This window comes from Mugil cephalus, chromosome 9 (genome assembly GCF_022458985.1).
Source record: "Mugil cephalus isolate CIBA_MC_2020 chromosome 9, CIBA_Mcephalus_1.1, whole genome shotgun sequence".
Classification (NCBI taxonomy): Eukaryota; Metazoa; Chordata; class Actinopteri; order Mugiliformes; family Mugilidae; genus Mugil; species Mugil cephalus.
The window spans coordinates 9,360,543-9,386,650 of NC_061778.1; the positions used below are offsets into that span (position 1 = coordinate 9,360,543).

General features: G+C 45.0%; 2 protein-coding genes across 17 annotated transcripts in view; both read right to left on the reverse strand.

Annotated features, from left to right (window-relative positions):
• Positions 1-602: 602 nt before the first annotated feature.
• Positions 603-19,733, reverse strand: zbtb16b (zinc finger and BTB domain containing 16b). Of its 3 annotated transcripts, none has more exons than XM_047594924.1 (7): positions 19,405-19,732; positions 16,988-18,259; positions 14,158-14,255; positions 11,630-11,716; positions 5,330-5,500; positions 4,039-4,206; positions 603-3,253 (listed from the first exon to the last, which is right to left on the reverse strand). In XM_047594924.1, the coding sequence occupies exons 2-7, from the start codon at positions 18,160-18,162 to the stop codon at positions 3,024-3,026; spliced, it is 1,929 nt and encodes a 642-aa protein (XP_047450880.1). In that variant the 5' UTR covers positions 18,163-18,259; positions 19,405-19,732; the 3' UTR covers positions 603-3,023. The 3 variants fall into 3 exon arrangements, with proteins under 3 accessions (XP_047450880.1, XP_047450879.1, XP_047450881.1); XM_047594923.1 differs by having other exon boundaries at positions 16,988-18,263; positions 19,405-19,731; XM_047594925.1 differs by lacking the exon at positions 11,630-11,716 and having other exon boundaries at positions 16,988-18,263; positions 19,405-19,733.
• Positions 19,734-22,805: 3,072 nt separating this feature from the next.
• Positions 22,806-26,108, reverse strand: part of ncam1b (neural cell adhesion molecule 1b) — a 73,236-nt gene continuing 69,933 nt past the window's right edge. For 13 of the 14 annotated variants that reach the window (XM_047593451.1, XM_047593446.1, XM_047593448.1 and 10 more), the window contains one exon: positions 22,806-24,767. In XM_047593451.1, coding sequence (XP_047449407.1) covers positions 24,659-24,767 — 109 coding nt within the window. In that variant the 3' untranslated portion in view covers positions 22,806-24,658. Of the gene's footprint in view, positions 24,768-25,924; positions 25,965-26,108 lie in introns of all 14 variants that reach the window. The other variant, XM_047593453.1, reaches the window with a different exon arrangement.

Genomic DNA, 26,108 nt, shown 5'->3' on the forward strand with positions numbered 1-26,108 from the left:
TAAAACTGCAACGTGCAATGGAATCGTTTTTTTTTTTGTTTGTTTTTTTGCAATTCCCCATCACCGGCGTCACTCGAAATGATGCAGGGGGCCATGTGACCAGTTCATTTGAAGTCCATCTTCCTCAAAGTGAAGTCTCACATGAAGGGAATTTAAGAGGGTTATGAGATATCGCTAGACAAGACTTTACGAGAGTCACAGCTCATTTGCCTTTCAACGGAAACACGTACTTTATCTAAATTTCATTAATACCTCTTTTTATTTTGGAAACACAGCTATTGTCTCTCAACTCAAATAAAATTTTTATGTAACGTCTGGTTTATATTACACAGAGACAAAAAGGCTGTGTGTGCTTTGAGTGGCAAGTGGGCGCTGTGGAAGTTGTTAGTTGGCTATGTCAAACTCTTCGTCCAGTTTTTGAGCTAGGAGCAAGTTCTCACAGCTTGTTCTTGATGCATCATCCAGGCAGAACTTTTTTTTTCATTGTCTGGCAACTATTCTGTGATTGGTCAGAAATTGGGAGTGGGCGTGGTTAATGGGGAAAAGCGTGAATGCTCTCAGGAGCTAATATTCAGTACAAACAGCAGGCAAATGAGACAGGATGCATAAAATAGTAAATTGTTTTATTCTTTTTTTAACCATGCCACTGAACACTGACGCATACAGAGTTGTGCCTGAATCCACACTGAGAAAACACTTTCACACACTGTGTTACAAAGCTGTAATGAAGAGGGATTTTACTGCACACATGGCAAGAAGAACAACCCTGATTGGACACCAGGTCGAGCTTTGATCTGGCCCTGAGGTAGACAGACATTGACATAATCTAAACAATGCTAATCACATCCTTGTAGGACACATCAAATAAAAGACAGCTGCATTATCACAACATAGAAAGATCAAAGAAAAAACCCTTTTCAAACAAAAGTGCTCTATTTCTTTTGGTCCACCGAGGAAATCCATTTATAGTGCATGTTCATGTAGAATAGATACAGTGAATGTGTGTTTTCATGGCACTGAGTGTTGTTGGCTACTTAAGAAGGCATTGGTAATGCCCGCAGACGCCAAGATTTGCTATACTCACTGTTTTTTTTTTCGTTTTTTAGTTCTTTTTTTTTCATTCAAAGATCTCAGTCCATTGTCACTTTGAAGGGAACAATTTGAGACAAGCGTGTACTTTTTTTACATCGAAATTGCTTGGAACTTGCATCAGAGTATCAGCCACTATCACAGTATGTTGCTTCCAGTTGCAATGTTCAGACAAAGTGGATCTACATGGCAGTCTATCTTTAATTAAGTAACAATAAACAAACACCCAGAAACATCTACCAACAGCACGGACCCATGTACTCAAGCACATCGATGCTCTACTTATAAAAGAGGCACAAGGGAGGGATCTTAATCAAATCAGAGACTTATAAAACACACACATTTTAAGATGTTTCTCAAATCATACCAAATGTAAACAGATAGCAAATTACTGTAATACAAAAATACAACATGTTTAACTCTATAAGGCCCGTGTTAGGCTCACATAAGGGAATAACATACCATGACGGTTTGTACATTACAGCTACACTACGACTGACAACAACCTGCTCATAGTAATTCAGAATTTTCTTTTCATGTTTCATATAAAAAAAAAAAAACTTCTTCTTTTCACATTTTCTTCGACGATTTTCTCCTAGAAAATTCCGGTTCTGTGATTTTTATAAGACATCTATATATAGTCAGTGATAAAAAAAAAACTACACATAAAAAGCCATATCAAGGCTTTTTTTTTTTTCTTTTTCTTTAAACACACCGTTTGAACGTGTATGTGTTAGAAAATCAATACTTGCCAGTGGATGAATAATTTGCAGTGGGATTTTAAAACAAAGGGGTGAGAAGCGAGGAGGAGAGGTACTAGAAATCATCCCGAGGGACTGCGTGATGAAAACCAGCACATATTTGGTAACAAAACAAAACAAAAAAAAAAGTATAAATAGCAAAACCCATTACACGAGAAACTGAAATTGTGAGCCAGCTACCTTGAAAAAAAAAAACGAAAAAAAACTCAACACTGCAAGAAAGACAAGGCAATTAAAGAGATCAAGCTCATGAGGTCAAAACGTGGCAGCCGTTCAAGTAAAACATGCAGGAAATAAACAACTCCAAAATAAAAATCCAGAGAAAACAAAAACAAAAACAAAACAAACTAAGAAGTCACGGGGAATTAGGAGACTAGACGCTGCAGCCGATCAAGCCTTCGTGGAATTATTTTTAACATCTAACTGCTCAATCATAGAAGATAATCGGGTTCGGTTCTGGCGGTTTTAGCAATTTAGAGTAAAATGCTCCTGCAACACACACACACACACACACACACACACACACACACACACACACAGGTCAGCAGTCACAGTCATTGTGGCATTGATTGTTTTTAACCACAGTGGATCCATTAGAGATACAGTTATCTAAAAACCGTGTGTGTGACAGAGAGGACGCGTGCCCCTAAGTTTGTGTGCGCTAGAGCAAAATGAACTAAATGCGATAATCGATTCGAGTCATTTTTTTTTTTTTTTTTTTGCAGAAATAACTGAAGTAGTCGACTTTTATATAATTACAAACTGAACTTCTTTGGATCGGACACACACATTTATTTGAAGGTGTCATATTATTTGCAACACGTGGCCACTTCTCAATTTGTTTTCACGGTTTAAAAAAAACAAACAAAACAAAAAAAAAAATCAGATTAATACTGAACCTAATCGTTAGTGGCAGTTCTAGACACACACTCTCGCACTCGTGCTCGTCAGCAAAAACCTCGGTATCTCGTTGAATGGCAGCTCTCCACAATACACTATCGCTTACACAAACATACAATCCTTCAGCATTAAAAAGTCAGCGACACAGGAGTTACCAGGCTTTCACCCAGCAGTGTGTGTGTGTGTGTTTGTGTGTCAGACTGTGCAAGGGTGGGGGGGTTGGTGGTGGTGGTGGTGGTGGGGGGGGGGGGGGGGGGGGGGTCCAAGTCCCGCTCAGACGTAACAGACGTACAGGTAAGTCTTTTCTATCCTCCAGTCTGCCGGCACCTCCTCGGGCTTGTGGCCCTTCATGTGCTTCTGCATGGCGGCCAGGCTCGGGCAGAAGTCCTGGCAGATGGTGCATTGGTACGGAGACGCGCCGTTGTGAGTGCGCAGGTGCTTGATCATGGCCGAGTAGTCTCTGGACCGTTGGTGACAGAGCTTACACTCAAATGGCTTCTCACCTAAAAAATTCAACAATACAGCATTAACCTTGTAGACCTTTTGCCAAGCGGCTGCCAGGTGAGACGGGACTCGCCTCCGTTTCAGTCGGCTGTGCTCGCAGAGAGCTGTGCGTGCGTTCAAGGACCTGCTTTTATATAAATATTGCTCAGTCAGCTCCAAGAAATGTGTTTTCTTCCCTGACTTCAGAGAGATGTCAGATAAAAAAAAAAATTTTAAGCTGAAATACAACGTAGGCTCCGTTGCGCAATTTTATTGATTCGGTTAAATTGTTTTTGTGTAAAGTAATTTCATTCAGAGTCCCCTTTTATCCACGTCCTTATCCACTGGAGCAGCTGAGACGATCAAAACGCCGTGTTTAGGTGCTGCATTTAGTCTGGTGGAGTAAAATGTTTAATTCCCTTTATCATAAAAGTTCTCCTGTTTATTTTAAAAAAAATATATATATATAAATAAATCTTTGCACACTGTCATTTTAGCTTTATGTGTATTTTTATTGTTCTATTCTTCTTGTCTGTTGTTTCTTTTCCCCCCTCAGATGCAGTATTTCCTTCCCACCCTGTCACTCCTGCTTAAGACTCCATGTTAAAAAGTGGGTCACAAACGTATACTTTGAGAAGAATTTCCCGTAACAGCGCAACACTTTTTAGTTTTTATTATCGCGAAGGAGGGAACGGCGCATTTAATTCACGTGTAATGACGTCGCCCTCCACAGTTCGGTCTTTTCATGCGGCTGCACCACAATTAAAATGTATTTATTTATTTTTTCTTCTCTCTGAACTCTCACCTGTGTGTACGCGGTAATGCGTCTCTAGCTGGTGTTTCAGGCTGAACCTCTTCCCGCAGCCGTTGCACTCGTACGGCTTCTCCCCCGTGTGGATGCGTTTGTGGCCCCTCAGCGTGCCGTCGTCTCTGAAGCAGCTCCCGCAGAATTCACACTCAAACGGGTGATCGCCTGAAAGCGCCGCCGTGTCACCGCAGCAGCAGCAGCGACACCGACGCAGACAACACAACGCACGGCCCATTATTGTGGGGAAAGCATGAAAGGCTAACTTCATCCTTTATTGCATGACACGGCATATGTTGCTCCATAGGTCAAATTGTCACGCACATGCATATGAGGCAGGGAAATAATGTGCTTTGAGACGTCGCTAATGTTATGACACGAGGACACTCCTCTTGGCTGTGTGCTAATAGCTAATAAAAGTCCTCCAGGCATGTGCTGCTCTGTTCTCTATACTGTAGTTAATCTATTTCTCTCCTAGGCTGAGGGTTTGACTCATCTCCAATGACCTATGTGCCTCATTATCTCAGTGTCCACAGCAACAGCCAAGTCAGAGGATACATTGCTCTCCTCATTACAGGCCCATTCTCCCCAATCCCCCACCCCACTGTGGAGCAGATGACATTTACAAAATGTTACTTCCAAGCAGAATGGCATACAAACAAGATACGCTGCCATGGCCAAAACTCCCTTCACTTCTGTCTCTTCACATCAATTATGTATTTCTCCTGTCTAGACATCAAGCCGTCCTGACAGCTGGGAGTGTTATTTAAGGTAAAAGAAGAAAGGGGGACATCTTTTGAGTAAATATCTCTCCGTCTCCCGCGGCTCCAAGACTCACCCTCGGTAGAACACACCGACAAGTCATTTCCATTTGCTTTTCCTTCAATATTTATTTGGGTTTCCTCTATCATTTTGGGTGAACCACACTAGAACTGACAGCCGTGAATTGCACAGGCCCAAAGGCTGTCTAAGAACCCAAAATATAAACAGGATGAAATTGCCCAAAATATGCACCGGCCATAACGGTACAGTGCTGTCATCGGAGAGGTGAGTCATCTTATAGAGAGGGAGAGAGGGTGGGGGGAGAGGTGGGGGGGCGGGAGAGGATGAATGCAAATTGAGCAAAACCTTAAAGCTAATAACCTAAGGAAATCAACCCATATACGAAAATAAACACAGACGTCTGCCTCGCCTCCGACATATGCACGCGCTCCACACCAAATGTTCGTGTCGCGTGGCACGAGGACGACGCCGAAAACAACGCTGCTGCGAAACGGTTTCCGTCTCTTACCCGTGTGCGAGCGCAAGTGTCTTTTGAGGGTGGTGTGGCTGGGGAAGGGGCGCTCGCAGTGGCTACAGATGTAGCTGTGCATGCCTGCGTGGACCTCCATGTGCTGCTGCAGGGCCTTCTGGGTCTGGAAGCGCTTTGCACACAGCAGACAGAACACCGCCATGTCAGTCCCTGGAGAACGCACAAGACACAGACGCACAGTTATTTCAGTACCATACACAGACAGGGCCTTAAGTGGGGAAACTGGGTCACTTCAACTTTGTGTGAGTCCTCTGAGGGAAAAGCTTCTTTCAAAGAGCAAGTGCCTCTACCTAAACTAACTCCCCTAAAAGCCCAGAGGCACTTTCAGCTGTGAGTCTTCATGCGTTCTATTTTAAAACCATGAAAGTCATTGTTTTCTTTAAGAATTTCCCACACAATGCACAGCATGCCAATCACACAATCAATGGCTCCCTTCCTGGTGTGTTAGATGTGTAATTATTCTCTTCATTCCCCATCAGGAGTCAGCTCCAGCCTGTGAAGTCCTCTGTCTCTGTGCTCAAAGAGCAGCTGATAGTAGCTCCACCCTAAATGATGCCTACACTACGCGCTCCGTGCAGAATGTTAAGTAGTGATATCAAGCCATTAAAGGCAGGACTGCAGGAAAAAACACAATCCAGTTTAATCCTGTGTGTGACCTGGCATCTCTTTGGGGCTGCTTTCCTGTTGCACGGAGTGTGGAGAGGAATACAGATAGGGACTCGCTGGCAGGGTAGTTTAAGTCAAAATGGCTATGTGAAGAAGATCCATTGGCTGTCATACAGTCAACACTTGATCCACGGGCTGTGTACGCCGGCGCTCAAATCCATTCTGGCATTCACACCGATGCAAATTCATATGTGAGGTATGACTGAGGGACTGGTTAATCAGCGGCATTAGACATAATGTGCATGTCCTGGAGAGTGAGGCTTTAATGTGAGATTATGAGGTCCTTATTTCTCTGTCTGCTCAGGTTGCAGATCATTTACAATGCTAGCAGGTCCCATTGCTCCTGACTCAGATTCAATCAGACATCTCCAGCGGAGGATCATTAGTAAACAGAGGACTGTGCCAGCACTTCATTGGAATTCAAGTGGGGTTGCTGTGTCGCATTTAAAATGCAGTCTGATGAGGTCCACTAAATCAAATCATTTGTTACTGTTATTGAAGTGCCTTGAGGCAACTGGCAATTAAATTGGAATTAACGCAGGGAAAGGGATACAGCACACTCATACTAAGAGGGAAGAGTGTCAGACACTTGCTTTAGGTTCAATCAAGTTAACAGACAGACGAGCCCCGTTCACAGCAGAGAGAAAAAGAAACAATCAAGCAAATTCGCATTTTCAGGGACAAATGAAAAACCGCCGCTCTGTGGTGTTTATTAACCCGCGCGCCACAGGTCGCTCAAACAAAAGCGAGACGTTACGCAGCTTCTTCCTGGGCTCAACTTTTTTTCTTTTTTCTTTTTTTTTTTTGGAAAATTTTGCCCCAAAACATCACTTACACAACAGATCATTTTGTAATCATTAACAGAAAAAAGATGGGATGAAAGACATTCCCTGATCTCAACAATCCTACAGGGAGGCGATCTGCTGGAATGAACTGCACCTGTTCAGAGGCTTTAGCCTGTGGACTTTTGCACAATGGGGCACACAATGAGGTTCAGGTCCTCATTGACCAAGCCCATTAGTCATAGGCTCCTCACGCAACTCCTACAATCCCGGTCTTTATGCTGTCGCCTAATGACCAAGGCCCTTTTCTCACCCATGGATCACAATATTTTACTTGTAGACAAAAGGCCCTCCATTCTCAACGCCTCTGTACCCTCCCCTCTCCCCTTATCCGCTGACCATACAGGAAATCCTTTCACTGTCTAACCGGCTTCACTTTCTGCCTGACTCATACTTAACTACTGCCAGTTCACGGTGGTGCAGCAGCAGCAGCAGAGTCTGGATAATGATCCACATAAAAATGGCTGAAGACATTTAAGAAGCATAAAATGAAGTATCTTGCATGACCCAAGACGTGGAGCCTTCATGCACTTTATCCAGTTTCTCATGTAGTCTTCGCTGCCGCCAGCAGGGGGAGCGCTTTCTGTTCCGACGTGCAGCCGGAGCAGAGCCCTCAACCAACTGAGCAGCATATTATCCACCTTGTTAGATACTTCAAAGCTACTTTAATCATCTTCTCTTTGCTCTCTCTTTATTACATATACTGCAAACGCCCGTTTCGGTGCAGCTCATGTTTTTTTTTTTTTTTTTTTTCTCTCCTTCTCGTCTGCTCTGGAAGTTTAACATTTGTCTGTGGAGGTAAACTCCCTGACACACTCGCAGACGCTCACAGACGTACATCCTGATCCCTCTGTCATCCGCAATACTGAAACTTGAGAAAAGAAGTATGACAAATATTCTGTCACAAGAGTCTCACTCTTGATCTCGGGTTGACACAGTGACAACAGATCTGCAGTGTTTTGTTTTTTTTCTCTCTCTTTCGGTTTTATTCTGCTCAAGTGATGCCAAAAATAAAAATACCAAACAATATCTTGAAGTGTAAACAAACAAACAAACAAAAAAACCTAAACCTTTGGAGGCGAGGAGGTGTTTGCATGTGTCAGTGGTGGCATTTCGCCTCACTGCCGCTCTGTTAACTTTTCAAACAAAAAGGATTCGCGGTCATAGAGTTTTCCAGTAAGCTTTGGTAATAAGTGCAGAGGAGCTTCTTTATGAGAGAATAAGCCCTAAAGTTGGCTGTCATTGCCCCCTGCTTTCTCACCCTCGACCAGACAATGGGCTCGGGATTTGGGTGTTAAGGCACAGGATGACCCCCTGACCTTTGGCCCTCAAAGGGGTAAATACCATGTAATCAATGGTATTCCTCAAAAGGCTGGAGAGCTGACTGAGCATTGTGTTTAGTGGGAGTGGAGCTCCAACAGTGGGAACAATCATCTGCTTCTAAGCCATTCCGCCGCCAGGCAGAAATTATAAACATTTACTGTGCGCATCACATCGCCGAGGCTGCTCGTCCAACGCACCATCGGTTGGTCGGTAATTGAGGACGGTCTGAGGTTGTCGGGGCCGTTTCAGCACGTTTCTCGGCTAAGGCGACGCGTACGCTCATGTGATTTAACGTGGTCTGCCTTCATACATCTGCCACTTATTCACTCCTGCCGAGGTGGGAGCCGGCCAGGCTCTCACGCTGCCTAAGAAACAAAACCATGTGTCCAGGCAACCAGATAGGATCATGGTCCTTGTTGGGGTGAAGTGTTCGAGCTAATCCCTTCATTCACAAATAAGCGCAGCCTGTTTCTTTTCAAGCGGCAAACAAAAGTTTTCCCACCCTGAGAATCTGGGAGTAAACCCGCCGCAAATTGAACAAGAGATTGTATCGGTGATGACCGCAAATCTGTATAATTCTCCAGTGTCCAGAGCTCCTTATCTACTAAATTAATCAGTTTGTTTTAATGTTTGTTAAAGACGAATTAAGGTTTTTTTTTTAATTTTTTTTTTTTTTAATTGGATTAATTGAGATGGTTGTTTCAGTGAATTTTTGAAATCACCTACCGCCTTCGTAATAACACGACATTTCACTCATATTTCCCAGGTTATAATGTTACATCAGTGCTGATCAAATGCACCAGCGTGCAGCGTAAATGTGCTCTGTCCTCAGGTTAAACACACACCGCGGCGCAGGCTGCATTACGGGCCAGACCTCGCATGACCCCGCGCGTTAACGTTACTGTACGCGTAACGCAAAGACACGAAAGCCACGCCGCGCCACCTCAAACAACCCCGGGCGTTTCATCAGCAGACTGCTAATCTACCCGAGTGAGGAACGACCGGCTCAATAATTAATGCAACAAGAGATACGTTGCTCGAGTTTAACCACCACTCCGCGGAGCGGTTCAACGAGGTCACGCGCCGCTTTCGTTCGCCTCGCTTCCAAGAATGTTTACAATATTTCCCCTCGTTTTCTGCTTTTACGTGCGGTGACAGGTCGTCCCGCCGGCTTTGTGTATCGCAACGCTCGCTGAAAATAAATACTGGGGGGGGCACAATGTCCAAGCAGAGCTCCGGGTTCAGCTCAGTTTAAGGCTTATATGAATTACAACTGGGTATTAACAGGAGGGCGCTGCGTGATGACGGGCGCGCAATTAGGCGAGCTAAAAGGTCTGCATTAAGAGGGATGCATTAGAAAGCTCCGGCTGTATCTGAATAGACCACAGGACTCTTTAATTAGGGTTTGGACAGAAGGTAATATTATTCCCTTGATGAAGCAGCCCCGTAATGTGTGGAAACAGTGCGGCTGCTGTGAGTACACAAAGGCAGCACTCTTAAGGCCTCGCTTTCCTGAAGGCAAGGTGGCAAAAACTTGTCACCCACCCGCGGGTTTTCGAAAGCACATACAGTCCGTTTATGTGCGTGCTGCAGATAAGCCCCAGCCTTGGGTTTCCCAAAAATTGAAAGCACGGTGCCCCAGAGCCTCGACTCGCTGTGATGAAACAAACCCCTTTGTTATGAGAGCAGTTCGGAGACAGATCCATTCTTTTATTTTGGGCACTGACAAGTAGGTCAGAGGAGACTATGACAGTGCTGTGGTGAGGAGTAAACAGCAGCACATGATGTTGTTTTCCTCTCAGTCCTGGCATCCAGCACCAGCAGCGATCCTCCTGCCCTCAGGAAGTCCTCACATACCCCCTTCCCACAGTCCACCCCGCCCCCCAGCCCACTCCTCCTCCCTCCCCCCACCTCCCCCTCCACCCTCCTCCCTTTGATCTCAGCAACCCACGGCCATTCACCTCTGACATATCAAAATAGCTCAAGAGACTTTCACTGTAAACTAGCCTCGCAGCCAGTTATTGCCAAATTGCTTGAGAGTAAGGTCTCCCAAAAGTAGCCTTATTTCCCCTCTAGAGGAGGTGGACAGCAGCGCTGCAGCTGCTGAGGTCTGACAAGTGTTAATCTGCTAAGAGGAAACTCATTTGGCTCACTGGTTATGCCACGTGGCGAATTAAAGCCGACACTGCGCGACACGGCACAGGCAGAACACGGTGAGCTTTTTAGCTGGGAAAAAAAAAAAAAAAGGTGATTTATAAAATGTTAATCTTTGCATTGAGTCGATTTCCCGTGTGTCCTCAGCGGCTTCCGATTAAAACCGAACCGGCGCCCTCGGTTGAAAAGCGAAGTAAAAAAAGGTTTCCTGCGTCACAGCCAGGGCCGAGCTGAGATCATGACAAAATGAGAGAGCAATGCCCTCCTGTAACGTGCCCCGGATACTCGGCCAAGCTGAAACCGAGCCCTGGATGTTTACAACTCGGGAAGAGGAGGGTAGAAACTTCTGGGCATCGTTAACACCCCTCCATGTCCACATCCATTAACTATTCATACTGTGGGTGCCACCTGGAGTTACAGTTACGTGCCAAAGCTCCTGAGAGGGTTATCACCTTTCTCTGACAGTAGCAGAAAAGGTGTGGGTTCAGACACTGTCAGGAATACTGTACGTGCCACCTGACGACGGCACAAATTAATGTATGTAGAAAAAACACTTGATTCACATCTTAATTAATATCGTCACCACTGATGGTCGTTAAAATACCAGTTTTTGGTTTAAAAAGAAAAAAATCTGGTTTATTTGTCTTTGTCCTGATGATTTTTTTAGTTTGTTTTTAATTTTCTTATCTGAGCCTCCTTTGACATCAGCTCCTCAGACAGGTTGTTCCAAACTCTAACACTACAAATCACCGCGCAGGTCTGCGAAGCCGTTCAGCCGAAACAAACAAACAAACAAACAAACAAAAAAAACTATTAAGAAAGAACATTTTGACTCATCCTAGTGCCACCTGTCACTGCCAGACAAGGATGCAATACAGACATTTTTTTTTTTTTTTCCTTGGGGGAGGTGGCGTTTAAGAGCATTGAGAGACGCATAAAATAAAATAAAATAAAATAAAGGTGTTTGTGTTGTTGTCGAGCGTGTGCGGTAAATAATTTCACAGCCGCCGTCAGGATGGAGGTGAGGATAGTATGTCGTCGGATGCCGTGCGGCAGCCAGCGCTGTGGAGCTACGGCGAAGTGGCATGCGGTGGGTCTGGGCGTGGGCGGGGGGGGGGGCCTCCCACCTCGCTGTTGATAAATTATGGAGCATCATGACGGGAACAGTTTAACCCAGCCAGCATGACAAGCAAGTTTAGACCCACGATCACAAGTCTCGTAGTCACGGCTTACCCGACAGCTCAATGCATGCTGTCCAGATTAAACATAGTGTGTGTGTGTGTCAGGAAAGTACCTGTGTGTGTTTGCCTGTGGGCCTCCAGAGCATCCTCAGAGGAAAAAGTTGCTCCACACTGATCGCACACCAGCGCCTCCGCGGGAGCTGTGGACAAAATGAAACGCGTCTCGATCAGACATAAACACAAATGTTTGTAATTGCGGTCGGTTCATTTAACGCGTGTGTAGGGAGCCGTGGAATGAGAGGGGAACAAAAGGCGGCGCGGTTTGAAAAAGTCACCAAAGAGCCTCGCTTGTGCTTTTCAGGTGTTAACACAAGGAAGCGAACGCGCGGAGCACAATGGAGCGGAGGAAAGCGCCATAAAAACGCAACTGGGGGACAAACAAAAGCCCCAGACAGGGCGCAACGGCCCTTCTTCTTGACAAAAAGGAGAGCCGAGCTGAAGAGTTTTATTTACCGTGCCCTGTTATCAGTCTCTGAACAGTGAGCAGACTGTCTGCCTGAGAGGCCACAGAAGGACTGGGTGTTCTCTCTACAGCAGACGCTTCCCGCCTGCGGCACATCCCTTTATCAAAAAAAACACTTCAGAGTCAACACCCCAAATCCCACCGCATACACTGTAACTACAGCTCCCAGTTCACCTTTGGAATGCCCTTGTCTATTCTGATGAAGACATGAAAGACACAAGTATGCGAGTGAGCCGCTCGCGAGAAACGCTCGGGCCTCGTCGCGCACTCACCTCACACCTGCACAGACAGACACACAGGACAGATATGCAGGCGCACGCACACAAAGACACACATTCTCTCTTTTTCACACACAGCTGTTTGGATGTGGGTTGGCTCTCACAGAGATGTAAATCGGTTGCAGATCCATACTGGCCCAGGGCTCATTCACTGATCTATTTTCTGCTCAGCTGGCTTTAAATGAAGTTAAAATGACTCATTAAAACACCCACAAGCGTTGGGAACTCTGAGCGCTACAGCCTAAATGTGGTCCTCTTTCAACTCTTACGATGCCTCCGTGCACAGACAGTGCGCCACTGTTTCCAGTGCTGCACACGAATAACGACGGCAAAAAAAAAAAGAAAGAGAAAAGAATTTTTTTTTAAAAAAAAACGAAAACAAAACAACAACAGTTTTTGAAAACAAACTGTTTCGGAGCGGCGCGTTTAGTCGCGCGGCGCGGGCGATAAAACTTGGTCGAGAGTCGTCGTCTTGTGTAGTAGCAAACGCTGGAGCGGCGTTGTAGAGCCTGATGTTGTGTGACGCTGTCCAGTGTGGTGTGTTGTGTTGTGTGAGATTGTGTGATAAGGGAAGAAGAGAACATAGTGCATTGTCTTGTGCAGTCAAAGGCACGGAGTGTGCTCTCATCCATAAACCATCAAACTGTCTCCAGACGCGGCTGCAATCGTCCTCCATCAAAACACTTTGTCTGGCATACCAAAATAAGAGCCAGCATCGAGCTGAATACCAAATCAGCCCATTAGAGCAGTGGAGCACTCGCTCCTTAGCAACCAGCGGGATCTAAGGCTGCTATACCGAAATACACAGTGACAAAGAAATGAGATCCACGTCTCTCTCTCTCTCTCTCTCTCTCTCTCTCTCTCCCCCCCTTTTTTTTTTGTAGTATTATATGTTGACACATTGGGATGGGGCGAGTTTATGCAAAATTTCAAATTAGGTTAAAGGTGCTGCTGTTGTGGATGTCACTGCGAATTGAAAATCAAAGCGTGTTGTGGAGGTCTGAGAGAGCGTATAATGCAAGACAATATGTGCGTGTGTGTGTGTTTAGGGTTATGCAGAGGATGTAGAGGCGGGGGTGGGGGTGGGGGTGAGTGAGGCTCGCGGGGCAGGAGGGGGCGGAGGGCGGGAGGGGGGGGAGTAAAAGGGACGATTCAGGTGAAGTTTAAAAGATTCTCTCTCATCTGTCAGCAGTATGTCAACCCCGACAGTCCTCAGAGAGCGGGCGGAGAGGAAATAGAGGACAGAGACACATATTCCAACTGAGGTTTCTGTTTTAGTTTCATTTTTAGCCCCTGATCCTCCACACCCACCTCCCCCCCCCCAAACACACACACCCTCCCCTCCGTCCTCCCCCCCCACCCCCCCTCCTCTTTCTCTATTTTGGATAAAGTAGCTGGGAGAGCAGTCAGGTCTGATTAAGTCTGCATTTGGGTACAGTGTGTTCCTGGACACACATCTGCGAGCGAGCCATCACACACGCTTCGGAACACTGGCAGAACACCCAGGCCTGCCGGCAGCTGATGATGTCATCACTCAGAAGGGGCCGAGCTGGCGAGCCGCCAGAGTCTCCGAAAAAACACAGAAACGATTCAAACGGAGAGCAGAGCAGAGGAGAGCGGAGCGGAGCAGAGCAGAGCAGAGCAGAGGGAGGGAGACGCACATAGACCTAAGCATGGAAAAGAAAGCATGATCCAAGTATTCGGAGCAGCACTAACTGGTATGAGGGAGGAGGAGGAGGAGGAGGAGGGGGGAGGAGTGTGTGGTGTGGCGTCGTACGAACAGGTGCATTTGAAAGGCTGCACCACTGTATCAAGAGCACTGATGAGCACTGAATACTACCTGTGTGAGACAGCATGTGCATCCTTAACCGCATGCTGTCCTGGAAGTGTTTGCCACAGTACTCGCAGCCGTTGCCCTTCTCCTCGTTATGCAGCCTCCTGTGGAAAGACAAACACTAATGTGAGGCACGTTAACGCGCACGGGAACAGAGGCGAGACAATAAAAAAAAAAAAGAAAGAAAGAAAGAAAGTATCTGTGCCTCGTTCTGTAAGGTCTCCCAAAACCCTAGAAGCGTCATTGTCCTCGTAACAAGAGGAGCATGTTTTAATTCCGGCAAGAATCCCTTCGCTGAATGCAACATCATTAGCGTAAGAGGCCCTTGGAGTTGTGAATCACAACGCATGAATGCTAAAAGAACACAGACAATGGGATATCTGGCTAATTTCAGAGTGCAGACATACGCGTGCCTCCACCCGCCAGCACTGCAAGACACTGGGCACGCACACACACAAACACACACAACGGAACATGCGCGCACGCACACACTCCTCCTGTAAACGCAATGAATAGAGAGAAAAGGAGATGATTCGCTGAAGCTCCGCCGGCAGCAAAACCTATCATATCATATCACACACAATCCAAGCATGCAAGGCATCTGTACTGTTATCCTTATATCACCCCGCTAACCGCAGAGCAAATGGGCTCAAAAAGAGTCCGTGGCTGAACACGGGCAAACGCAAGTGAGAGGTGATTTAACGCAGATCACTTCAGCGCATCTCAGGAGCGTCGTTGACCAACTTCTAATGATGACATCTCACTTAACGTCACGCTCATTAGAGCAGCCCGACGGTCGAGACGTCATTCTTCCCCTTTTTTCTCGTTAACTATTCATCGAAGGGGATAAATATAGAGCGTCCTGGTGGTTTGCGGAGGTTTAAAGCGCTGACCATGAAATCACAATGTTTCTGGTTTTGGGGACAGTCGTTGTTTCTCCCATTTTCATTTAGCCGCCTTTTGCCCCTCCATTCCACCGTCACTGCCGCTAATACGATAAATTCTTTTTAGTAAACAAATTTGCCGAATAGCTTTGGAATTGAATTACGTGCAGATGTTTGAAGAATTAGTGTTATTTATTCGTTTTCAACATGAAGGGGTTGTAGGACACGGATGCCAAAGCCGGAGATGATCGACTCTGCACTGCAAAAACAGCATTACTAGAAAGAGGCCAAATATTCTGATGTTCAGACAAATCATCTTGTATTAAGAAAAAACAAAAATCTGCCAAAAATTCTTAAGTTCAAAAAAAGTTCTTGTCCCTGAACAAAATATAAGATGTATTTCTTTGATACAAGGATTTTTTGGTTTCTTGAAATTCCTTTTTTTTGCAGCGCGGTTTGAACCGTTCATCTTGCAGAAAGTAATCTGTAAAAAAAAAAAAAAAGAAAAAGAAAAAGTAAGTTTGTAAAAATTTCTCCTCTTGTTACTTGAGAGGGAATTTAATCTCCTTTAATTCCAAGTATTTCCTCTCGTCATTCATTAGGTTTGAGTGTGTCGGCGCAGTTTTCTGTTTCCAATAAAAGAAGATCAATCTTCGCTGACAAATTCTATTTTCTTCCACACCGTCTCATATCAAGAGTCTGTGAAATATCACGGAAGAAAGTCAGAAAAAATATTTCTCAGAGAACCTGACATCCAGAACATGTGAGTTAATGATGCATTTACGTGAAGGGTTTATATCTGGAAATGTTTAGCTTCTGTTCGGACGATGAATGTTTCATGTTTCCTTTACAATTTACTGACACGTTGTAATATTGTCATGTTGGAATTAAATTTTAGTCAGGCTGATCTATTGTTTGTTGCCATGCTACAACAGGAGAGACTCGAGCAACAGTAGAAAATGTCAATCTTCGGGCCAGGTGTATGCTCAGTGACCTGGCTGCAGACCTGCAGCAACTTCATTACGTCCTCAAGCAGTGCCACCGATGCAGCGCCTTCAACCTGCGGACGTGCGCCTGTCTCCGCGAGTAAGCCACGCACATCACTAAATATCCCACAGGATGCTCCGTTTCAACGGAGGCACGAGGCTGAAATGTCAGCCACGGGCTCGAACGGGGCCAGAAGAAGAAGCGGTGATTCTAATCTGGGGGGTCGGCCGCAACATATTAGGACTTCGGACTCGTTTTTAGAATTACTAGGGACGAGTCAAACGGCACCGAGCGCGCACAATTAGAAACATCTGCGATCAAGCTAATGAGAGTTGTCACTGAGCTGGTCGCAGAATTTGACAGAATACAAAGTGACAGGCTCATAAATAAAGTAAAAATAAACAAAACAGCAACGGAGCGAGTCGTGAGGCAGAAGTTATCTATCGCTGCTCCCGGAGCGTCCAGCCCGGTCCCCGCAGAGAGGATCCTCTCAGCTGATGCAAAGGAATGCATATCAAATAGCCTGGGAGACAGCCTGTTGTGCGAGGCGCGCGTCTGCACAAATAATCGCTGGGAATTTAGGAAATAAGGCTTTGTCAATAACGCCACTATGCGACACCAAGGCCTTCTTTATATCAAAGCCCTCACAAAGAGCCGATTCAAAACTTCCCCGACACGTCTCACTGTTAGGACGTGAGAGCAGGTGTCCGTGGGAATAAATTAACATATTTTTGCTGCTGCTGCTCTTTTCCCATGATGTTAAAATAGTGCGCGAGTTAAAAGCTGCAGGAAGACGCGAAGACCAGGGAGCCGCATCCATCTTTCATTCGACACGTTTGTCAGGACACGTGTCGAGTTTGAGCTGAATCAATTTTTTCAAGTGTTAAATATGGACAATGATGTTTTTTTTTTCTTCTATTAATTAAAACGCAGAGTAGCGCTGATGTGTGTTTTGTGTGTGTTACCTGTGCTGCTCCACAGCCTGTCTGCTGTGCAGCTGGATCCCGCATTCGCCACAGCACTGCTGGCCCGGAGTCTGGCCCTCGTGCCTCATCCCTGCCGCAAACTGGCCCAGCCTGTTCAGGAGCTCCCTGTGCAGCAAGCCTTGGTGCAACAGGCCGCTGTAGGCCCTCGGGTCCAGCGGCACGCCCAGGGACGGGGCCATGGCGACGGACACCGGCACCCCGTCCCCCGTGTGGTTGGAGGGCACGGAGTATATGGAGGCCAGGTGTTTCTCTGAGATCCCGGGAAAACAGTCAAGAGCGTTCCCCCCCACTTGTCCTCCGTCTTCAGGGCCCGAGTGCAGCTCTCGAGCGCTGGTGATGACGCTGCCTCTCAGGGGCGTCCCCGGGCCCTCGTCTCTGTGCTGGTCTGACGTGCAGCTTCCCTCCCCGGCGCTGGAGGATCTGCCCTCGGAGCCGTTGGCGTCGTCCACCTGCATGCGCTCTGATTTTATGCTCGTGGAGAGGTCCAGGGACGAGTCCTGGGCCAACTCTGAACCGCGGCGCTGGGCGCGCGGGAGACCCTCCATGTCCACCTCCGCGTCCAGCTTGGGGCTCGATTCGGGGGCTGCCTCCGACTCTGGACCTGGGGGGCTCCTGTCCGTCATGTGGTACAGCGCCAGGTGGTGCAGCGCGGTGGGGGTGGTGCGGTTGGGTCCGTCCTGTATGGAATGCTTCTTGGACATCAACATGTGCCTCCAGTGCCGGGCCCTGCTGTGGTCGCTGTGGTCTCCGGAGCCGTGGTTCCTCACCGCCACCTCCTCGCTCTCCTCCGCCTGGATGGTCTCCAGCACCTTCAGGCACTGCTCCTCCAGGTACTCGATCTCCAGGATCTCGGCGGCGTACAGCAGGTCGTCCAGGTCCTCGGCCGTGGCCTGCAGCGAGGCGGTGTAGGCGTACTCTAAGATCTGCTGGAAGGTCTTCGGGGACAGGAAGTCCAGGGCGTAGCGCAGGCTGCTGCGGTGGAACAGGATCTCAAACATCTTGCTGGTGCAGGCCAGGACGGTGCGGTGCGCCGGAAACTCCTGGCCGTCCACCGTGATGATGACATCGCACAGGGTGCCGGTCAGGCGCATCTGGTTGGCCCGCTGCAGGAGCGTGCTGGAGTGAGTGGGGTTGTGGAGCTGGAGCACACCCATGTTTGTCGAACCCGTATCCACTCGGACCTTTTCTGAGGCCGCGCATGAGGTGTGGCCGTCCCGCCTGCTTCTCCCGCCTTCAGCTGGTAGCCGGTCTCTGACTTTGGGAGAGAAGATCACCATTAGAGTCTGTCCCACTTATAATGTGGACTAAAAGGCAGTTAATTATACTCCAGTGAACACTTTTATCCATCCCCAAATCAAAAGGAATAATTTTTTTTTTTTTAAGAAGAAAAAATATGCCGTGAACTATAAACCCCCCCAGTGGTTTCTTCAGAGGTTTTATTTGATGCTCCCTACATGTTTATGTATTTTAATTAAGCACCAAAGGCAGACAACAGGTCGATAGAGCGCAAAGCAACAGTTACCATTGCAGGTGATTAGTCTGAGGTCTCGTTGAGAGCGGTCACGTCGCTGTAATAACGTCTGCATACTGAGAGGTGACGGTTCAATTTATCAAGCTCCTCACACGCATCCGTGCCCTCAACAGGTAGGCCCGCTATTAACCACCGCCTTCAAGGGCTGATTAGTTCATTTAGGCTGCGCACGTCCGCGATTAGACGCGTTAAAGACAATTAAGGCGCTCTGCTGAAAATACCCCAATAAGTTATCAAACTATCAGGAGGACGGGGGCACGGAAACGAGGCGCGATCCACGCGTGCAGACGCGTTTTCTCCACTACATTTAAATACCCAAATGACTGTCTGGGTGATGATTAAGCCTCTGAATGAAGCTCTGTATTGTCGGACCATCAGCAGCTCCTCCACTGATGCTGACAGGCTGCATCCTCAACTAACCGCAACACCGGAGCGCATCAGGTGCAGACGCGCAAATACACCTTAAATATCCAAGAAAAGATAAATAAATAAAAATAAAACACGTTGCGACAATTTAGCCCCCACTGCGCGCTTATTCCCCGACTGCACTGTGTTGGAGCGCGTCCTGTCTGAAAATTAAATACCCATTTATTTTTTGTGAAACAGTCCAGTGGATTTCTCGGAGATTCAGTCTGAGCTTAATCAAGTTTTTAAAATCCCAAGGCAGGCTGCGGACAAACTTGATTCTTTCCCCACATGTCTGGAATTAAAACAAGCAGTCGCAAAACTGGCATCATTCACGCTATTAATTATTAAAATTAGTCTGGGACTGAAAAGTAGTTCATGGGAGCGGAATCAGGTGACTAAAACCATGAGGAAGAATAAAGAAAAGAAGAGTGGCAGCAGCTGTTATAGTCGCTCTTACCTCTGTCTCTCCTAACGTCCTCCGCTGATTATCCAGGCAACATCATGCTTACACATTTCACAGTACCCGCTCCAAACTCAGTCCTGCTCCAAGTAAGCAAATCATCAGACAGCCACGACAGTCAAAGCAGCGGAGGGGGAAACGAGACGTCCGGGGATAACTTTCAAAATAAACGCCGAGACCACGTGTTTAAAATTCACAGCTGAAAAGAGTCGTGGTTTTTAAAACACTGCTTTAGTTTGTAGGTGAATGATTATGGTCAGATTAGGATGAACAAATAAGGTTAAATAAAAGTAGGGTCAAATTGAATATGCAAATAAACAATATACTTCTTATTTTTGCAGGAGTCTCCTGTTCAGTCTTTTCTTTTCTTAAATAATAATAATAATAATAATAATCCACACTGACTGAACATGGAGCAGCATTTTCACTGACATTTTTACTTATCTTTACCTCTAAGATTTTGGATACTTCATTTGAAAGTTAATCAGTTTTAGTTGCCAATCAAGTTGTTGTTCATGCAGGGAAAGAAACGTGCTTCAACATTTTTATATTATTTTTTAAATGTATTTATTATTGCAAGCTTTGCCTTTTAGGTTGGATGAAGGGAGCAGGATTAACGTAACCACGTTCAAACTGAAGCGGTTTCCCTGCAGCTGCTTTAATTTTTGATATTTCAGCAGATGGACAATGGAAACAGCCCATTCGCTGAGACTTTACTAAGACGGTGACGTCCTGGTGATTCAGTGTCTTAAGACTCATTGTCACTGGTTTAAATCCAGCTGAAGACTTTTGATGCACGTCATCCTTTGTTGTCCGTTTCCTGTGAACTCTTTATATTCATTGACGGTGGAAAAAAAAAAGAAAGAAAGACAGAAAAAGAAGAAGAAATATACAGGAAACTATCTAAGCTTACCCAGAGTTTCAGATATTTTTTTATCATCTCTTATCAGCCATGACTATTTAATACATTTCCTGTATTTTATTTTATAATTATTATTTATTTTTCTAACATGGAGCTTTAAAAATAGTGGAATCAGGATGTAAAATCTTACCTTGTGTTAACTTTTAAACTAAAGTATGCAGCGGTGAATTAAGAGCATTTACTCAAATCTGGTGTCCTTATTTCAGGGAAATTTCTATTTTAATGTTTCTCTGTATTCACTGATATGTACCTGCTGCAGTTTGCATATCAGTAATTATATAAACTAAAAACATGATCTGCTTATACAGTATTTACCACACAGCCAAGCAGCATGTTTGATTAAATCAGTGGTTTTACATTAGCCCAGCTCTCTTTACCTCGTAGTGTGTAATCCTGTTTTTATCGTGTTGTTATGTTGCACGAATGCTTTACCCAGATGCTTGTATACATGTATCTGCTCAGCTCCCGTCTCTTCTCTCCTACCTCCCTCTTGTTGTCGTCACTCAGTGTTCACTCAGGAAGTTTTCCGTCTCTGGTTTCTATAAGGCGTCAAGATGATCTATTTTAGATTTAGTGCTATAAATAAACACTTGATCACTAGTCTACAAAGCAATTTCTTCTCAACTACAATTATTCCTAAATTCCCTTTGCTTTCTTACATAGTACTGTTTTTATACTGATTAAATAGTTTAAATTAGTTCCACCTGGAACATTTAAAAGCTCCTCAAGCTTTGTAGATGGATTTATTGGTTCAAATCCCCTCAATGTCCATGTCTGAGGTCCCTTGAGCAAATACTTAACCCCCCCCCCCCCCCCATCCCTCCCTAAACTGGTCACAAACCGCCTTGCATGGCCACCCACTGCTTCAAGTGTGCACTCGTGGATGGTTTAAATGCAGAGAACAAATTCCTTCTATGTGTGCAAAGATATATGTGGCAAATAAAACAGGAAGAGCTGGAATCAGCTACTTTATACAGAATATACAGTAAATGAATTCATGTCTGTGTGCAGTATCTGCGGCCTCATAGATCAACATCTCCAAAGGGAAATATATAAATATATATGTGTGTGTGTGTCTTATTGCTATATGAACATCCACCTTCTCAAATAAATACTGTACCCGTGTGTGGAAATACTTCACTAAATACTTCTACAGGAAAATACTACCACGGCCTGTAAAGTATGTCAGTCAGTCCTGAAATACAACTAAAGTACTACAGCAATGTACACTCATCTGAAAAAGCATCTGCTAACGCTAAAAGAGGAACGGTCCAAATCGTTTTTCATGTTATTTTCTTTACTACGGTAGTGTTCAATCTTCAGTTGCCTTACAGAAAAGCCTCTGCAGCTTCTTTTGTGTGAAACACCACAATATGTATTCAGGTCAAAGAGATAGATTTCATTGTTGGAAAAGCATTATTTTCTACTGTGTTTTCATGTGTGCGACGGCACTGAGCAGTAGACGTCAACTCAACTTTCACCACAGATATAGAAAGATTCTGAGGACAATGTTAAGGTCAAGCTTAGGACAGCAGCTGTAAATATTTGTTTTGACCTTAGTATATTTACTTTTACGTCTATTTTAAGCCACTGTGCACCTAAATGTTCCCTTGGTGATCAATAAAGTCTAATCTCTATCTTATTTTACACATTTTACTCTTTTTTTTTAACCATTATTATTATTTGTGTACCCAATTATTTTGAAGGCCCCGTGTCCTAACTTCCTGTATCACCATGGCTACCTGTCTCTGACTTGACATCACCGGGGCGACGTCACGGCTCTGAATGATCGCCCTCTGCCGCTCGTCGTGTCTCCGTCCAGGCTGCAATCAATCAGACACATCTACCGGGCATCTCAACTACTGACGGGAGGAGCAGGGCGTTTGTCCTGAAATAATGAAGCAAAAGCGGATTAATTATCCCCACCGCACGCACGCACGCACGCACGCACGCACACACTTTCATGTGACAGGGCAAAGGAGAGGAAATGAAATTAGGTAAGAGGGGGCTGTAGGTCGTTGTGCCGTCTGAAACTGGATGCCATGCTGGGTTACTGTGGTTGTTGACACTGTTGACACAACACCGGTCACGTCTGCTGAAGAGGAGGAGGAGGAGGAGGAGGAGGAGGAATGCCACAGCTGAAAATATCGAGCCCTCACTGGTACATAGTTTTTTGACATCCAAGCCTGGAAGTGTAAACTTTACTCCGAGTCATGCAACAGTTGTTTATTTGCTTCTCTGGTCATCTGAGTGAGTGGAGGGAGAGTCTCCAGCTAACCTGTTTGCACTGTAACCTTTCAGTAAATAGTCTGTGTTCATGACATGGCGAAAACAAAAGAGGGGCAGCCCAAACGTTGGTGCGTAGCGCCATCTGCTGTCCATCGTGCGTCACTGCAAGCGCTCAATCTTACAGAAGGGGGGGGGAAAAAAAGAGAGGAAATAAATGAAAGTAATAACAAAATGGGCCAGGACAAAATTAGGTTCGGAAACCACTTTTTATTTTGTAAATGGGTTAGCACTCAGACTGTACACAGCAGATATTTTCTGAGTTTGACCCAATAAAACCAAAAGGAGCTTCCAGAGACGAGGGAGCAAGGTGGTCCGGTGGAGTTCAAGGAGAATAATAATGTATTCAGTTCTTTTGAGGTTACATCTATAATCTAAAGCTTATTTAAATAAAATAATAATGGTAATAAAAAAAAAAGAGTTAGCTCTTGGGTTACAGGTGGACCACCCTGCTTCCTGCCTATGGCCTCCTGAAGTCAGTCAAGCAGTCGCTCTTGGTGAGTGAGTTTTGTACAAAAAGACACAAACTTAGAAAAGAAATCCACATTACAGAACACTTGAATAACAACTGGGGGAGAGAAATAAAAACAATGTGTAATGACGCCAGAACAAGCCCCCGCAGGTTAACACTCACTGAATCAACATGAGAACTATTTGCCCCCCTATCATACAAAAACACAGGGCACGTCTTATCTGAAGTACTGAGTTCATGCCAAGGCTCAAAACACCCTCCCCTCCACTATAGCTGGCAATAATATAGTGCTGTGACCAGAGACGGGACAGTTTTATACACTACACGTGTTATAATGACCACATTAGTCCATTTATCGTACTTTTCTTCTAGTAATACATCAAATAAAATAAAAAAGGCTAAATCTCTCACGACAAAGCTATGCAGATTATCATAGGAACTGATGACGAGACGATCTATCGACACACAGGCACAGTGCACAAGCTCGCAGGCAGGAATGGAAAAGAAACCTTTGTAGTTTTTAAATAGTACAAAAGAAATGCTTTTTAGAGTTTTCATTTAGATTTTTTTTTTTTTTACTTTTCACTTCAAACGCACAAACTATGAAGCCAGACCTTTGATCCGAAATGTGAGGAGTAAATGATCATAGTTGTTGCCCCCCCCTCCCCACTATCATCATCATCATCATCATCATCAAAACAAGCACGTGGTTTATATTTAGCTCCAGATCATGAGACATTCGCGTGGTAATATCAGTCTTTCTGTTCCTCTTCTAATCAAATCCATTTTTTGGATTGAGTATTTTTGGAGCTTTACAGTAAGGCAGTGACAGACTGAATGAACTTTGATCCAAAAAAACGGTTTCACCATCCGCTTCTCTCTCCCCCTGCACAGCTGGCTGTGGGTTAATCCTGTATTTCTGTAACCATGACAGATACGGTTCTAATCTGAACACTGAACTCGGGCCTGTGTTTAATCAACGCCAGCGTGAAACTTCCCTGCAACAGACAAGAGTGCAACAGTAAACCTTGTAAACAAAAACTTTACAACCACTTGCAGGTCGGACATGCAGAACAAGCTATTGAATGAGACTAGCCCACAGAAAAATAAAAAATAAATCTAACTTAAAATATGCAAACGGTTTTACATTTGAACATGAAAATAAGAAAAATAATTTCTATATATAGTCACCTTTTTTTTTTCCTTTTTTTTTTTTTTTTTTTACATTTCTCATAATAATCCATTACAGTTCAAACTATAGAAAGAAAGTGTAATTTCATATATTTATCAAGCAATCGTTTTATTTAGAGACTTTCTTAATCGTTCCTGACTGGTTAAATAAAATAAGAATAAAAAAATAAAATAAATCTCTGATGACCTTAAGATGAATCCTCGGGTGTAGTAAACATTTCATGAATGAGACCGGAAATGAAAGCACAGGCGAAGTGCGCTCTAACCAACGTGTGTTGTTTCTGAATGTGTCGTTAAGGGCACTGGAAATCAAAACTCCTGTTCTCTCGCTCGCTGCTGCGAAATGTTTTGGACATTTGGGCCGAGGTTTCTCTGGCCCATCATGCTTTGCTCTCGGTGGCATTTGTCTGTGCGACACTGTTGTGTTCTGCAGCGATCAGGGTCGAGTCTCCCCCGCCCAGTTGGGCTTTCTCATCGGGAAAAATCTTCCTGCAGCAGAAAGAAGACAAAGTTCATGATTAAAATAATTAAGGCGCCTTTCAAGAAAAACACACAGTTCTCAGCAAATAAATAAATAAAACACTTTATTTGAAACATTTAATCTGAATGACATCTTCACCCAATATGTAAGAAGAAGATTTTTGGAGATCTTCTTACATATTTGTTCACCACCTTGACAGAATAAACAGATAATGACATACCCATATAGTCCATCTTGCTGCGACTAGCGTCTCTAAACAAACGTTGAGCTTTAATCGGTTTAGTTCTACCTCAGAGAGAATATCTGTGCCTGCAGTCTTCTGTAGATCAGAGCAGGAAAAGACCACGGTCCAGCCTCCTTCAGAGGAGGATTTAGGCAACACTCAAACTAAACATTTAGGAATTAACCAAGGCCCCGTTTCAGACGTGCAATTTGCAGCGGGTGCCGTTAAAGAGACGGCTGCTTGTTGTGGCTTTATTCAGACATGACAGGACTGTTAAAGATGCACAATGCTACTTGGCCTCTGGTGCAGGAGGGGGATGGAAAGTAATGTTTCTGTTCCAACAGGAAACGGTAAGTGATTGATTCTACAACTCATTTTGTCACAGAAGTCGTAAATAACGACCGTTCGGAGGATGAGGGACGATCCCTGATGAATGGACTTATTAACTTAATCATTAGAGACTTTCTGCTGCCTGTTTTAAATCTGCTGCGTGAACTTAAAGGCTCTGCTCAGGCTGCAGGGACCGAGACTTGTTCCTCGATTCAGATCTTTAGGACACGTTGTCGGTGCTATTGTTTGCACAGGATCAGATCATATGTTGCTGGAGTAACGACGTGGCTTTAATCCGTGTTATTCACACAGATCCGTGTACAGACGTCGACCCTCTGACGCGCCAGCAGACTGTTTACTTGGCCGCCAAGTGAAACGATCAGATGTGTCTCGAAACATCCATCACTTTAGGACCTTTTTTTTTTTTTTTTTTGACATGCGCCAAGTGGTTTTTTGCCAGTGCTGGGATGACAGATGTGCAGCAAATAGAAGAGAAGAAGAGAAATAGAAGGAGATGGCTGCGGCAGAGCCTTGTTTTAACGCTGCTGCCCACACAGGATTCCTGCATCTTTAACAACACTTGTTTGAACAACTTGTTGTTTCGCTACCTACATGTTGTATCTGTGTTCCTCCTGGAAACTCGTCACATCACCTGGTAATTACAAAAGAATTACAGAAGGGAAACGATATTAGGGGCTAATATTTTCCTGTTGAAGAGACTATGAGAGGTTTACACCTCCCTTCTCAGTCTGATTATAAATTCATTCTCAGCAGGAGGCATTTTTATTCTAGTATT

Excerpts from the sequence above, each read along its gene's own strand:
- zbtb16b (XM_047594924.1), bottom strand. The coding sequence starts at position 18,162 with ATGGGTGTGCTCCAGCTCCACAACCCCACTCACTCCAGCACGCTCCTG. Across the intron at positions 11,717-14,157 it reads GCACATGCTGTCTCACACAG|CTCCCGCGGAGGCGCTGGTG; the intron begins GTAGTATTCAGT and ends TTTTGTCCACAG. Across the intron at positions 5,501-11,629 it reads CCACAGGCAAACACACACAG|GGACTGACATGGCGGTGTTC; the intron begins GTACTTTCCTGA and ends TGCGTTCTCCAG.